The sequence below is a fragment of the Zerene cesonia genome, chromosome 11, assembly GCF_012273895.1.
Source record: "Zerene cesonia ecotype Mississippi chromosome 11, Zerene_cesonia_1.1, whole genome shotgun sequence".
Classification (NCBI taxonomy): Eukaryota; Metazoa; Arthropoda; class Insecta; order Lepidoptera; family Pieridae; genus Zerene; species Zerene cesonia.
Window position 1 is genome coordinate 1167289 of NC_052112.1, and position 16492 is coordinate 1183780.

At 32.9% G+C, this 16492-nt stretch overlaps 2 protein-coding genes across 2 annotated transcripts; one reads left to right on the forward strand and one right to left on the reverse strand.

The window, feature by feature from the left end:
* The first annotated feature begins 156 nt into the window (after positions 1-156).
* On the forward strand, positions 157-14059 carry LOC119829933 (surfeit locus protein 4 homolog). Its single transcript, XM_038352673.1, has 6 exons — positions 157-415; positions 1903-2064; positions 6060-6161; positions 9402-9632; positions 11710-11889; positions 12902-14059. Exons 1-6 carry the CDS (start codon positions 365-367, stop codon positions 12986-12988), a joined length of 813 nt encoding a protein of 270 aa, XP_038208601.1. The 5' UTR covers positions 157-364; the 3' UTR covers positions 12989-14059.
* On the reverse strand, positions 13906-16457 carry LOC119829932 (iron-sulfur protein NUBPL). Its single transcript, XM_038352672.1, has 5 exons — positions 16186-16457; positions 15876-16047; positions 15429-15594; positions 14775-14959; positions 13906-14447 (listed from the first exon to the last, which is right to left on the reverse strand). Exons 1-5 carry the CDS (start codon positions 16240-16242, stop codon positions 14077-14079), a joined length of 951 nt encoding a protein of 316 aa, XP_038208600.1. The 5' UTR covers positions 16243-16457; the 3' UTR covers positions 13906-14076.
* Between the last annotated feature and the right edge of the window lie 35 nt (positions 16458-16492).

Below are 16492 nucleotides of genomic sequence, written 5' to 3' on the forward strand. Positions count from 1 at the left end.
TGATTATACACTTATATACTGGGAGCAACCTATGTGAAAAATGAAACGTAACCAATAAACTTTGACATTTAATGTTTCAGTATATTCACGATAAAAACATCCGGTTTTATTTTATTTAAACCACCTTATATATACGCAAACGTACAAGGCACTTTGACTATCAATTTTCAACAAATAAATTATTGTGAAACTTTTGTGTCAAAAAACAAAGATTGCACATATCATATTGTAGTGTTGGGTAAAAAGTTACTTGTTGGACAGGAAGTGTATCCAACTGTCCACACGTCACTCGCCGAACGACAACTCCAAGTAACGACAGTGAAATTTCGTTTAGGTGATAGTGTTAATGAATTTATGGTGAAAAATGCAGATTCCAAACGAATATGTTGCGACTGCTGAAGACGTAGCAGATCAGGTATTTTAGCATTGTAGTTTCGTTGTATTTAATGCGTTATCTAATTAATACGACGTGTACTTTCGATATTTCTGTCACGTCACTGAACTTATTTGTTGGCTCAAGATTTATCATCCTATTTGGCTACAATTATAATTATTACAAAAAAATCTAGTCATGCCAACTATGTCCAATTTTTCCGAGACGTAATGCTCAATTAATACGAAGTAAAGCAATGTAACTCCACAGGTGGAATGAATTGGTTTACAAAAAGATATTATTCGTATCACTTAACTTATTATAATGCGATAACATTTTATATTTTTGCGTGACTATTGAAACTATTTAATGTTTTAAAATCTATGAGAAACCCATGAAATTTATGTTTCAATAGTGAAACCAATAGTGAAAGTTTTCGGGTTACAATATTACACTTGGTGGTAGAGAATTTATTAAAATATAAGCTCAATATTAAAATCTTGATAGACATATACTGCTTTTACAAATAAAATTGAAACATTATTTAATCAATGAACAGAAATAGCAATATAATATATGAAATATATGTTTCCTGTATTTAGTAGTTTAACAATTTGGCTTGATTCTACTTTCACTTTTCGTATGATAATTTGTATGTATATCCTGAATTCTGATAGAATTGGGGTTATGGAATGCTCTATTAATTTTTAATATTAATTTATAAATCTTTCAAAAACTTATCTTAACTGATATAAAGTAAGATATACTGTAATTCACCTAATGATAATTGTGTTTTTTGTAAATGGAGGACCATTTACAAAAAAGAACATTGTATCCATAGCTGAATACTTTAGAAAATCTATTAATCTTTCAAAATTTCTCATTTATAAAGCATTTCAATTCTATAAAATTAAAAAATTAAATCTATTAATAACAAATACACCAAATTAAAGTAATCTATGAAAAGATATCTAAGAATATTGATTATCCTTACTTCTAAATATTCAAACACTGTGTTTACTGATTATTAATATAAAACATACATATATACAACAATAAATATGTTATCATGTTATATTGTGTGGTAGTATATGTTATACCATAATATAATATGTTGTTATCTTTCTTGAATTGTTATTCATTAGATGTTAATACGGGTTCAATTTTGTCAATAGATAAGATTACACATCAATACATGTTGTATTTTAAAAGAACTGAGCAATTTTAACACTCTGTTTGCAATGTAAATTATAGTGGATCTCACATTGATAATCTTTCTTTATCATAAATTGTGATTGAATATTGAAAACAAATTTATACAGAAATTAACTGAATACTGTTGTAATTTCTGTAAACTTGGCCATTGATAGGATCTCTCATCTGTAATAGATACAATTGTAATGAATAACTTATAAAATAATTATAAAATAAACTTATGCAATAAATATAACTAACAACCAATAAAATATATTAATATCAACGAATAAACAGGAAAACTAAATGATATATTTTATTGTTTTCGGTAATAGGTAATACGAAAAGGCAAGAATGTGTTACCAACAGTTGCCAGACTGTGCCTCATATCCACATTTCTGGAGGATGGCCTTAGAATGTGGTTCCAGTGGTCGGAGCAGAGAGACTACATGGATATGTCATGGGGCTGCGGCAAGTTCCTCGCTACCATGTTTGTTGTGAGTATATAGTATAAGTTGTTTTGATGGTTGATTTATATTTTATCTATAATAGGCATAGTGTATGTGTGGAATCTGTTTTAACCAACTTAAAAAAGGTTCTTGATTCAACTGTATTTATTTTTTTGGTTTGCTATCTCAGACCTTCACATAGTGAACCAATTTTTATGATTACTTCTATCTGTGGTCTCATTAAATTTTGATCTAGGCCTGACTAAAAAGGTGATTTAGTTTTTTGTTAAAAAATTATATTATTTAGCCCCACTTCAATATTGTAATTTTCATACAATAAGTATTTGAGTCATTTAATTGAAATTTGTTCATATTCAATTTATTTAATGTTAAAATTGTTGAGATGATTATTAAATGTCAAAGACCAACATAGATAAAGTGTATTAGAGTTTCATAAATTTGATTTTTTTAAATAAAATAATAATTTAAGTTTGTGGAATGTTATATTATGTATAAAACATGTAGTTGTAGTTATTTGGCCTTAATTATTAAGTTATCTAACATCCTTAATAATTCCTTCCTTGTAAGGTAACAGCTTACAATTATATGTCATTCCATAATTTACTGAATCAAATTGTTTATTGAACATTTAAATAACTAATATTTAAATAATTTAACAAACATTTTTGTGTTGAAAACTATGTATTGGTATCTATATAGTATAACTAGCTGCGCCCCGCGGTTTCACCCGCGTAAGTCCGTATCCCGTAGGAATATCGGGATAAAAAATAGATGTTGGCCGATTCTCAGACCTACCCAATATGCTTACCAAATTTCAGAGGAATCGGTCGAGCCGTTTCGGAGGAGTTTGGCAACGAAAACTGTGACACGAGAATTTTATATATTAGATATATAAAATGACACGAGAATTTTATATATCTAATATATAAAATTCTCGTGTCACAGTTTTCGTTGCCACAGTCCTCCGAAACGGCTTGACCGATTCCTCTGAAATTTGGTAAGCATATTGGGTAGGTCTGAGAATCGGCCAACATCTATTTTTTATCCCGATATTCCTACGGGATACGGACTTACGCGGGTGAAACCGCGGGGCGCAGCTAGTAGTATATAATAGTCATAAATATCTATCATTAAAAACATTTTATTCTTGATTCTACTGAGTACTGAAGTGTTACTTGCTGCCAAGTTTAGTGCTATTAAAATTAATGTAATTTTTTTTATAACCAAGATAGTATGTCATTAATATTATATCAGTTACAATAGGGACATGATACAAAATTAATTTTGCTGTACACATATTTTTATTTATTCTAATTGATGTCTTTGACCCAACTCAATGATGTTATTGATTAAATTGAAACAGAATAAAAAATATCTTCAAGTTCTCAAATTATGTTACATTTCAATTTAATAGAATTTCGTAAATTTCAATTTCAGCGTCAGTAAGTTTGGTAATTGTTTTGTAAAGATTGCACTGCACCCGTGTTATCTGATACCAGCACTCGCTTACACAATACTTATTTTATATGGCAATACAGCTTACTATCAATACATATAATTCAGTCTTGAACTTGTTATCTGGTATGATTGAGAAGTTGATTTTTATTATCTGTGCAACAGTGATATTGATAATTCATGAATTACGCTAATTATTGACGAATGCTTAAACAGTATAATAAATTTTGTAAATGTTGTGAAAGGTTTTTTTTTACTAGAGTACTCATTACAAAATATCAAGATAAGCTAGCTTCCGTTTTACCACGCTTTTAAGATAGCGATATTCTTAAACGCCCTTTGGATGATTATAAAATCATAATATTTTAATTATTAAATTATATACTTTGTGCAATTTATTAAAAACCTAATTTTATTTAATTTTCGATTACATTAATTAATATCGTTTCACGTAGCCTATTTTTGCAGCGTCATGCATGTAATCATAACATATCTCTGCTTTCAATATAAGATATCAATTATTTAGATATCATAATATTCAGATTAGGATTAAAAGTTTGCATGCATTCCAAATTCGAAATATATAATCTGTGCATTAAAGATGGCGACATCTTTTGTTGTCAGCGGTCTTTATTGACCCTGCGGTGGATCGATATCCAGATACAAAGACACCAGAGTTAATTTAATTAAATAAAAAAAACCTACTTACTGGATAATAGAAATATATCCATCATTCTAATGAATATTTGCACCTATAACGCCTTTAAACATTATGTTAATATACGCATAAATTTAAATTCTGCCCGAAATATGCGTATTTTTATATTTAAATATGGTAATATAATGGTTTTTTACAACATCCGAAACCAGAACTCGCAATAATGGCATCGCATTGTTGCTCAAGCGATCGGCCTTGACCATAGTGACCAATATACCTAGATGAAGATGAAGCAAAAAAAAGCTGTACGTTAATAGCACTTTCGCTTACCTTAACGGACGTGTTGGCATTCCTAAATGTGATTTGATGTCCCTTTCAATTCTACAAGTAGAAATGATCATTGAGGCGTCGAAAAATACAGTTGGATGATACCATGAGAATGGGAAAAGAATGAATGAATCACAGAAGGTGGTGGTAAAGCTAACAGGCGATTTTGATACTTAGAAAACTGAGTTAATATACAATATACATATTTATACGTACACAAAATTATCATAAATACATAGGTACGTACACTCATAAGCTTGATATTAGAACAATGTTCGGATACTCGTACTAAAATAAAAAAATCAATATAGTGATTTATAAAATAGGGAAATTCCGCAACCCCTTGTGCGAGTGCATATCCATTACGCCTATCGCCGGGCAGGGCTGGGTGCTGACAAAAATCTTTTCACAATTGACTTACTATTTTTTGCTCCTCCCTTATGTTATAATTACTTAACCTAAATCATTCTTTGTTTATTACTTTAAATAATTAAGTTCGCAAAAGGCATATCCTTTTAGTATCGTCTGATTATTCGTTCTACGTTATCCTATTATATCTGTCTTTTTACTATCCACATTATATACAATGCCGTGTAATTATTTTTCAACAACTCATAAAGTTCGAAAGAGAGATCGAAACAAGCTCTGTTAGGATACGCTGCCACGTTATATTCTTTGTGACCTCATTGAACGTACGAGGGTACTACTCAATCATTATTATTTATCACACTGACATACATTACGTTATATTTTTTATGCAGAATTCCTTTAATTATATTGTTATAGTGTTGGTTTATTTGAATTATTTTTATTACAATGTATATATGGTCACTTATTGCTTATATCATCGCACTGATACACTGCGTGGTTATTTTAGTTTTTATTACAGTTGTACGTCATATATATGTAGATAACATTTTGAAATATTTTATATAATGAAATTAAGATCTAGCCGCTCTATCCTATTTATATTAAGATTCAAATCTTACAAGCACTACCGTAAACCTATATCATGTCTGTATTAACTCAATATAAATAAAGATAGTAATTCTGATACTCTCAGAAACGTATTAACTTTATCACAACCTAAAATGTAGTGTTTATTTTATTTCAATCATTACAAAAAACAATGTCGTAATGAAACACGCTTATATCGGCTTCATCTGTAAGTTTGTATGTAACCAACTCATTTAGGCTTGATTTTGACCCACTTTGAACGGATAGATTTAATTCAAACTTTTTACACTTATAATGGATCGATGACAATACAATAATGTCATGAGTTTTTCTTATTATTCTCATTAGGATCGCCAGGATTAAACAATTAAGCAATTTCGAGTTTATAGGTACTCTGTTTTTTACGTACAATGTAATTCTTGTGTAATAACACTATAAATGTTTAAACTGCATGTATTATGACGATTCAAAGATGCTTCTAGAAGTAGTCTAATTGATTAAATATGTTTGAGTTTATATGGCCAAGTTGTAAGGAGATATAGCTGATTCTGAAATTAAAGTTTTTTTTTGTTTGTTTTAAACTACGCAAGGTTAAGGTTTATTACATTGATCATTCATATTGCAGATAGTCAATCTTTTCGGACAACTGGGTGGATGTGTGATGGTACTGGGCAGGTGGAAGGTGGACATCGCTTGCGGTGTGCTGTTCTTCATCGTTGTACTGCAGGTAATTATAATAAAATATACAAAATAATTGCATTGTTAGGTTATAGCTACGACCTATGTGACTGTCTTACTATGTAAATTGTACACTGTTATAAAACCTATAGGTCGTGAAGTAAACGAAGTAAGTGGATAAATATAAATAAATAGACTACTTTTTTCGGATGCTACGGGAGCGAAGCTGCGATTCAATGCTAGTGTATTTCAATTTGCTTAGAGTGTGACATATGCTGTGTTAACCTGTCGTTGTTGTCGTCAATTTATTTACGTCATTTGTCAACCCGATTACATCCTCAAAGTTAAGGCCGAGACTCTCGCATGTATGTCCGCGGCCCTGTTGCGGGCATAACCCGTTCGTTATACCGTTGTTGGTGACGTCAAATGAGGCAACTACTCGAAAGCGCATGACGTATCGAAGATTACATTTAAGGCTAGACGATTTTTTTCTCATCACGCTGACTCTCAGACATAGAACACCAACAGTGGGTGGAATAAGTTAGCTAGCAGGTGGCCTGATTCTTAAATGGGTCTTTGAATGTAGTTGCGAATAGATATAATTTCAGATCCTACTAATATTGTAAATGCGAAAGTTTGTAAGGATGTGTGTGTGTTTGTTGCTCTTTCACGCAAAAACTACCCAACCAATTGCAATGAAATTTGGTACGTAGATAGCTGAACAACGGGAATAACATATAGGCAATCTTTTTATCCCGATATTCCTACGGGATAGGGACTTACGCGGGTGAAACCGCGGGGCGCAGCTAGTAATATTATATAAATAAAGCTTGGCACGCGTTGAATTCGGAGTAGTTTAATAGATGTTATTATACATATAAACCTTTCTCCTGAATCACTCTATCTATTAAAAAACCCCAGCAAAATCCGTTGTGTAGTTGTAATGATCTTAGTGTTCATACATACGTAGGGACAGACGCGGGAAGCGATTTTGCTTTATACTATGTAGTGATACTTCACGATATATCACGTTACGGTTTTAACATTATTTCAATATTAGGCGAGATTTATAACTATTTGACTTTAATGACATGTTATTTTTACGCCTATTTACCATATTTAATTATTTTCTCATGACTTTCCCGTCCAGTCACTTTCTAAAGTGGTACGCAAGTAAGAACACGTGTGCGTCTACAGTCTAGACGCTTTGCTGCCGCCACGTGTCGCATTTCGTTCTAGACCTTACACAATGCCTAGGGCATAGCTGCGTATCAATGTTATTTAGAACAAGCTGCATTATGTAGTGCTACAATTATTTATACATTGTAACAATATTTTGCTCGTGTTTGGTCTTGGAGGCTTTATTATAGAGTGTTATATAAAATTTGAGTGCTATTTTATCAAAATTCATAATCTATCGACAGACTGTATTGAAGAAGTTGAATAAATTTAGTAGTAATAAAAGCATTATACATTTATTTAGATTTTATATTAAATTACGAATTTTTTATACAAATATAAAAGTATTAAATAATTAGTAGTTTTTCTATGTGATGCACTTGTCCGCTGCTCAGCTTCCTTGCACACGTGTTTTTTATTTGCTTTAACCCAATTCTCTTGATAGAACGACCTTATCGATAGGCCGAGAAATGTTTATGAATGGGCCATTCAACCATTTAACGAGACGAATTGCAAATCATCGTTGAGGTGCTCTTTTTATAATCGCTAAGTGCGTAACGATGTTCTTTATTGAACGTCCATTTCAGAACGACCCTTGTCACAGATAAGATGAATAAAAGTATGGTTATTCCATTTTTAAAAAGGACTTTCAACGCGTGGTGGTTTTTTTTTTAATTGAAGATAACGCTTTGATTTAAGATGTAGAAATGAGGGTCATTGCCTTATGGGTAGCGATAAACGCATTATATATGCCAATTTAGTTAGTAGGTATCTTTGCAGTCTGTAGGTTTTTCGTATTCATCATCAGCTCATACATGTTCCCGCTGCTGGGACACAGGCCTCCTATAAGGGTTCAGGTCATAATCCATCACGCTGGCCAAGTGCGGGTTGGCAGATGTCACATGTCGTCGAACTTTTGATTCTGGGACGTGCCGGTTTCCTTACAATGTTTTCCTTCACCGTTTTAAACAGTGGTGATGTTATCCACATGTACAGATAAATTAAAAAAATAAATTTATTTCCTGCACGCTCGCCCGGTCTCGAACCGCGACTTATCGCTTTCGAAGTCCGACACTCTCACCACTGAGCCACCACTGCTTTGTATCTTTTTAATCTTCGTATTATGGCGATTTAAAAGCGCTCCTAAAAAACTCTACTTCAATATATAATTGTTTGAATTTGTAAACAACAATTAGTTTCGGATGCGTGGCCAATCATACAAAGGTAAAATAACTGCAAAGTCACAGGTGTTATGGCTTCTGTTTGAATGGAAATAAAGCTTTGTCTACAGATAATTAATTATGTTTAAAAGGCCTATTGAAAGCCAAGTGTGAATTGGATTATCGTTTTCTATTTTTAACAGACTTACAGTTAAACAATCAAACATCCGATTAATATTTTAAACGCAAAAGTTTGTAAGTATCGATGGATGTATGTATGGATGGATGATTGTTACTCTTTCACGTGAAAATATGTAGCTTAACGTGGTTGTATGAAATTTTTTATAGAGATATAATATATTCTGGATTTACGTTACGTTACGTTACGTTTAGGTTACGTTTGCTCCGGGTACCACGCGAGTGATTTCGCGGGCTACAGCTAGTAGTACAATAATTATCTCTTCCTCGTCTCGGCCGGCTCTGTCGGTACACAGGGCCGTACGCACACATGCGTACATGTTAGGAACGTTAATGGGAATACGAGATTCAATAAAATCTTATAATACTTAAAAAGAAATCGCTGTTAATCAAATTTGTAGAAAAGAATTATAGTTCCAATTGTTGTAAGCATAGACAAAAGAGTAACAATGTGTGTGTGTGTGTGTGTGTGTGTGTGTCAAATGTGTGTAATCGTGGTTGAAATTTTATGCATTTTGATGCATTATATAACCGACTTCCATTCTAATCTTCAATACTAATTATTTTTCAAAGAGTAATTTTTTTGTTCACGTATTTATACTATGTATTATTCCTCTATTGTACCCGAAGTTGTCTGGAAGAAATCGCTCTAAAGCGATAAGATCGCCTATTGCACTTACATAGTTATAAGCTATTTGCATGTTGTCTATCTCTTAATAAATAAATTATAATATATGCATGATTAATTTCAGACGTTCGCATACAGTATACTATGGGACATGCAGTTCTTGCTACGTAACTTGGCGCTGATAGGCGCTCTGCTGCTGGTGGTGGCGGAGGCCCGCGCGGAGGGGCGAAGTCTCTTCGCCGGAGTGCCCTCGCTGGGCGAGAACAAGCCGAAGACCTACCTCCAGCTCGCTGGCAGGATCCTATTGGCCTTCATGTTTATAACGCTGTTGAGATTCGAAGTTTCGTTCTTGCAGGTAGGAATTATTGACGTAGTGGAGTATAGCTTTTACTGCATCGGCTCCATCGGTATAAAAAATAACATACGTTTGACGGAAAAGATGTAGGTTTCTAATGGTTAAAGAATCTTTAAAAATCGGTAGATTTTGTTCATATGAGTGGAAAGATTTATTGGTGTATGTACACTCAAATTAATTGTAAGGTATAACGCTAACCGTATGGACGCATTGTATGAATATATAAATGCCTAAATTATATTGAATGACCGGAAACTCAAATTACTTATGCCATTGTAAAAATGACGCCTTCTTTTATTATTACCGGAAATATTTATCAAATATAAAAAAATAAATATGATGTAGGAAGATAGTGCTAGGTAGTTTATGCAATTATGTTTTTGTTTGGCTATAAAATTAATATTTTTTATAAATCGTTAAATTAACAACATCCCTAGTGGTTTTTAGGGAAAGTTGACGATTTATTCAGAGTTATTTTTATTAAATCTGTGTTCTTAGTGGGGAATGGAGTAATTATGAAAAATTAAATAAATAGAAGAAGTAAACCCAACACACGAAAAAAATACAGAAATACGTATAACATATAGATAAGCATATATTATATCATAAAATGGCGTATTTAAAAGTAAATCAATCTTCTCAACATTACCTATCAATTATTATCATACTATTATATAACATTCGCTGCGTGTCTATAACATCCTAAACGATTATTGTATCCATTGACCCGTGCACTACTTGTGGGCGAATGACGTAGGTCCATAAGTAATCTGTGACGCGACAGGACAAAAAATCCAGCTCGGAATTTAATTTAATCACGTTTCATCCATATAATTAATGCATTTATGTTGCCATTTTCTCGTTAGCATTACTGACACTGTGTGCTACAAATAGTTTCTTGGGTACTAAGCTGAATTCTCCAGTGAGTTATACAATGAGTCGGTTATAATGTTAAATGCAATTTTTCATTTTGCATACAATATACATTAAATTTTTTGTTTTTTGCTTTTTTTTATTGCTTTTTGTTTATTTTTTGTTTTTTTTTTTATTTATTTATTGCCTTTAACATAAAATAATTGTAAATTAAAATAGTACGAAATAAATGATCATTTTAACACGCAATATTGGAAAGTTTGTGCTGTGTTGTGTAAATATTTGTAATTACCTACCAAGAATATTTTGGAAATTCTCTCAGTAGCGAAAAGCTTTTTATATGGTGAATCTCGATTTAAGTCTGAAGAGCTTACTACATCTTATCTCGAACGCGTGCAAAACGCTACAAAATACATAGCACCCTGACAGTATGATTTTTATTTATATTTTATTAGTCTCCATTCCGCGCCGGCCTGGTTGCTTTTTTTTTCACTTTTCTTATTTGGTTAGAAGCGACGACATCCGATATTTATTATTATAAATTATATCGGCATGGTTTTTATTTTATTGTTTTATGCATGAAATAACACAGTATAATAACTCTGTACGAGAGAAAACTTTATTGAAAGTGAAACTTCTTTAGAATCGTTGTGATTTCAAACCTGATGCAACGGAAAAACGACAGGTAAGAGACAGAAATACAAAAATGTGTAGAATGAAGCCGGCAAAGAATGAGACAGAAATATACATACTACTAGCTGACCCGGCAAACGCTGTTCTGCCTTACTCTTATCCTTTAGAGGTATGAAAAATAGATGTTGGCCGATTCTCACACATACCCAATATGCACACTAAATTTCATAAGAATCGGTCCAGCCGTTTCGGAGGAGTTTGGCAACGAAAACTGTGACACGAGAATTTTATATATAAGATTTTATTCATTCTTTTGTCGATTTACTGAAGTTTCACTTGTATCATGTGTGAATCGCACACACACCTTTTTTCATTTCACTCACACATCAATGTGTTATAAAGCCGTGAGAGAAATATAAAAATCAATACACTTTCACTTTCTTTTCTGTTTTACTTCCTCTTAACCTCAAATTTCATTTCTGATATTTTAAACATATAATAAAAATGTATACAAATATGTCCACGATGCAAACACGAAAGAGTCCCACACCACAAAACGCAATCGTTCCAGATCGTCCAAGACCTGCTCGGCAGCATCCTCATGATCCTGGTGACGGTGGGCTACCGCACCAAGCTGTCGGCGCTGATGCTGGTGCTGGTGCTGTCGGTGCTGAACCTGTACCACAACGCGTGGTGGGCGGTGCCGACGTACAAGCCGCTGAGGGACTTCCTCAAGTATGACTTCTTCCAGGTATGGACTTTGGACTCTACAGATGTGGGATTGGATGCATATATATAATTGTTTTTGTTTAGCGTGAATAATTTCTGTGTTCATAAGAATGTAACCTTTTTTTAGTCGGGGGAAAACTCAAGTCAATGTTTTTTTTATTTATATAGTGTACATTCGAAGATGATTTGTTTCTTCTGTGTCTACGAATGGGATTAAGGTCTATTTGGGAATTATTAAATGATGGGGTAACATTTTATTACTTGAAAATTTTTTTTTTTTTTGTTTTACTGTGGCGGGATCACGGGTGGCCGAGAGGCTAGGCGTTGCTACGGTTAGGCATGAAACGCGGGTTCGAATCCCGCCCCGTGATCGAATTTTTGAAATTTCAATGCTATAAAACTAAAAATTAATAGAAAAAATTTGATCACGAGGCAGGATTCGAACCTGCGTATCTTGCCTAACCGTAGCAACGCCTAGCCTCTCGGCCACCCGTGATCCTGCCACAGTAATCAAATTTATTCTACTCCTTCGGTTTCATGTGCCTAAGGGGCACCCCGCGCCATCTATTGAGATGATTAAGAACCATCACAACCAATACGAAACATTATTTCAATGATTACAATATTGTATCGATGGAACGCGGCCTTTGTTAAATTTAATTTTTAGTTTTATAGCATTGAAATGCTTTATAAATGAGAAATTTTGAAAGAATAGAAAAAATTTGATCACGTAGCAACGCCTAGCCGAGAGGCTAGGCGTTGCTACGGTTAGGCAAGATACGCAGGTTCGAATCCTGCCTCGTGATCAAATTTTTTCTATTCTTTCAAAATTTCTCATTTATAAAGCATTTCAATGCTATAAAACTAAAAATTAAAACTAAAAATTAAATTTTATTACTTGGTAATTAAGATTATTATTTTCGTGATAGCTATTTATGAATGGAATTAATTTTTTTAAGTATACCATTATTCATATTTTATTTAATTTTTAATTTTAATGAATTTAATTGCCAACTGCTTATTTTACTTTTCAGACCCTATCCGTGATCGGAGGTCTCCTCATGATAGTGTACCTCGGGCCTGGAGGCGTCAGTATGGACGAGCACAAGAAAAAGTGGTAGGGACGCTCGCTCCCTTGTGTACGGACTTGATATTAATTGTAAGGTTGTTGTGGCGCGCTCGCGGCCCTCGCGTTTGTACATATAGGACGCCATGTTGTTTAGTTTGCGCGCCATTTTCTATTGACGTTCGATTTTTAATTTTTTTTTTTAATTAAATGAGTGATGTTGTGGCGGATTTTTGTTATTCTTATGAAGGTATGGTAGGTTGTGAATTTTATTTTTTTATGATTTTTCTGTGTAGTGTAGTTGGGTTTCTTTGTACTGCATAAATATATATTTCATTACAAATATAAAATATTGAAAATAAATGAGACTTAATTGTATAATATTATTCAATAATAAATTAGAACCGAAGGATATATATACCTATTGTAATCAGTACGGCTTTATTTGTAAGTATTAAATTGCGCGCAATCTAATCAATAAGTTTTTACAAATTTATTATATAAATATTATCTATCGAAACGGCGTAAATGGCTAGTGTGCGACACGCGTTCAGTGTTAACATTTTTGACAATCATAACTTTTAAGTATGTAGCAATGATCCTATTTGTTTTATATATTTCTATGTTTTCAGCGTTTCTTTCTTGTTATAAATTCACGTTTTCTATTATAATATGTGGCCGTTTGCTTGTCTTGTTAAAATTGTAATATACTTACTACTGTGACTTAGACACTATCTTATATTGACTTGTTATATTTTCTTTGACCGTCCCTTACGATATATGAGTTTGTATGTAGAACTGACTAATTGAAAGTTAAGACACATTAATCCATTCCAAATTCGCTAAATGCAGTAATTATATTGTACTTAGTTCAAAGTCGTGATTTACTTTCGCCACATAAATTGAAAATCTAATATTATATAACCATAAATGTACATATTTAAAAGATAAAATATTTTTATAGTATTTTTATTTTGTTATTTTCCGTTACGTCCATAGGACTCCCTTTCATTGACGCATTTAACAGGGATAGCTGAATGCCATAGTGTTTAACGTATAAGTCAGACAACATCTTTTATATAACAGATTTATTTGTAAAATATATAATAAACACAATTTCAACAACTACACATTTTTCATTCACTACTTAGCGGCCGTCGCTTCTGCTTTGTCCTTATCCGATATATATTTAAAAACTCTATTGGCGAGGTGTCTATATTTCTCGGCGTGAACGCTGTCGGGCAGCGCGTAGATGGCTGGTTTCCCGCTGTTTATGCATTCAGACATGTTTGGGTCGATCTCGAAGCTCTCTATGATCTCCAGGCCCATTTCTTTCGCAGTCTGTTTGGTCTCGTTGCCAAACACGAAATTTCTGGTGCCGCAGTTGGGGCATATCGCGTGAGACATGTTTTCGACTAGACCGATGACAGGAACTTTGAGTTTTTCGAACATATTCAAACCGCGTTTCGCTACTTGAAGCGCTGCTGATTGGGGCGTCGTTACCACGATGGCTCCTGTTAAAAGGATATATATTGATGGTAACAATTTATCACATTTTTTATCAGTTATTTATTCAATCCAAAAGATTACATACAACAAAGCAAAAATCACTAACAGCCATTCAGCCAGTTTAATGTAATAAGTATGATATTTATATAAATACATATGATCAAAGAACCCATAAAGTACCTACAAAATTAGTGCTCTCTATTTATTTGATGAAAAGAAAATTCTATTGTTTTAAGCATAAATTTTATATGCCAATGATTTGCCAAAAAACGTAATTTTCACTAAATGAATATCATATAATCTAAGATGATAGTTCAGTTCAATATGCTCACCATCAATAGGCAAGTTTTGTGCGAGTGATAGATGCGTGTCCCCAGTCCCTGGGGGCGTGTCCACCACCAGACAGTCCAAGGGTCCCCACGCGACGTTCCTCGTCAGCCTCTCCAGCGCCTGCATCACCATTAGACCTCGCCACACCACCGCATTCTCTCCAGATACCAGCAAACCCATTGACATGCTGTAAGCACAAATTCAGATAGTCAAAAATAATATTCTAAATTTCTCATCTTCATATTACAGTTACAGTCTTCAAAAGATTTGTACCATGTATGAAGATTTCAGTTGATGTATTAAGAATCATTTGATAATGTCGTGCTACACTTGTGGGTTTGCGTATTTGAGACTGGCATTATGGTAAACCAATAAATTATCTGAATTGTGTCACTGCATTGTGAGTGATTTCAATAAAGCCATATTACGAAATTCGCGTTGAGGCTCTTTCCTCGACCACAGTACATTTTTTTGCTCAACAAGAGCATTTTTGGTCATAGAACGAAATACACTTTTATATTAATGTACCATTATTTAAACAACTTAAAGAGAAATCTAAGATTTATGAACTGTTTTATCATTGATTGTAGCATTAGACAATAATGGACAACTTTCTTTGGTATTTATTATATAGTTTATATTTTTCGTTCACTAACCATTTAATACCATAATTGAGTAAAGGCTCAATCAGATTGTCATCATTGAGCATTGGCTCTCCGCTGATATTCATCATGAGAGGCACGGAAGGACCAAACACATCCGCATCCAGCAGCCCTATCTCTTTATCTGGTTCTATTACTTTCATTGCACATGCGAGATTCACTGTGAACAATAAAAATTAATATAAAGTAAACTTATGGCTTAACATTTATTTAAAGACTCAAATAGTTTTTGAGTTAAATTATAATGGATACACAAAAAATAACTATAAATTAGTTTTACATACTTGAAAGTTTATTGAGAATTGCTTTCAATTACCCCTGTTTATTTACCCTGATTGACTATAACTTTAAATATATGAAATTAAAAATTATTTAAAAAATAGAAAAAAGGATTCCAGTTTATCATCTGAGTTAGGTTTATTCTTCTTCATCTTATCTTACCAGCTGTAGTAGTTTTTCCTACACCTCCTTTTCCAGAAGCTACCAAAATAATGCTCTTTACTCCAGGTAATGGTTTCTTCTCTGGTAAGCCTCTGGCCATAATTTTGGCTCTGTGTTCATTGATATTACTTTTATCATGTTGAAACCGTATCGTATTACACAATGGTGCAAACTGAAATAACGATATAATATGTTTACCACTATAATATAATAATAATGAAATATGCGTAATAGATTTCAGTGAAGATGGAGGAGCCAGAAATTAGATAAATTAACTAATTTAATCCGTAGAAAACGTTCTAATACTTACTGTATTTAAATTTGAAATGAAACCATGAATTTTGGGAACAATTCGTTGTATGTTCATTTCAATAGTTTACTCCAGTTATCATCAACTTTTGCAGGAATGTTACAAATGCTGCGTACACAGTTCAAAAGGATGGAAGATGTTTTTAAAACGGTATTTTTTATTAGTCGTCAAATATTTAATACTAACGAATTACGATACTTATTTATAACTTAGTCCTTATCACTAATAAATATTAAACACATTTGGACATTCAATATCACTTGACATCTGGCATTGACTTAATTGATGACATTGATGTTGAACGTGA

Excerpts from the sequence above, each read along its gene's own strand:
- LOC119829933 (XM_038352673.1), top strand. The coding sequence starts at position 365 with ATGCAGATTCCAAACGAATATGTTGCGACTGCTGAAGACGTAGCAGAT. Across the intron at positions 2,065-6,059 it reads TCCTCGCTACCATGTTTGTT|ATAGTCAATCTTTTCGGACA; the intron begins GTGAGTATATAG and ends TTCATATTGCAG. Across the intron at positions 9,633-11,709 it reads TCGAAGTTTCGTTCTTGCAG|ATCGTCCAAGACCTGCTCGG; the intron begins GTAGGAATTATT and ends CAATCGTTCCAG.
- LOC119829932 (XM_038352672.1), bottom strand. The coding sequence starts at position 16,242 with ATGAACATACAACGAATTGTTCCCAAAATTCATGGTTTCATTTCAAAT. Across the intron at positions 16,048-16,185 it reads TCATTTCAAATTTAAATACA|TTTGCACCATTGTGTAATAC; the intron begins GTAAGTATTAGA and ends TCGTTATTTCAG. Across the intron at positions 14,448-14,774 it reads ACAAAACTTGCCTATTGATG|GAGCCATCGTGGTAACGACG; the intron begins GTGAGCATATTG and ends TCCTTTTAACAG.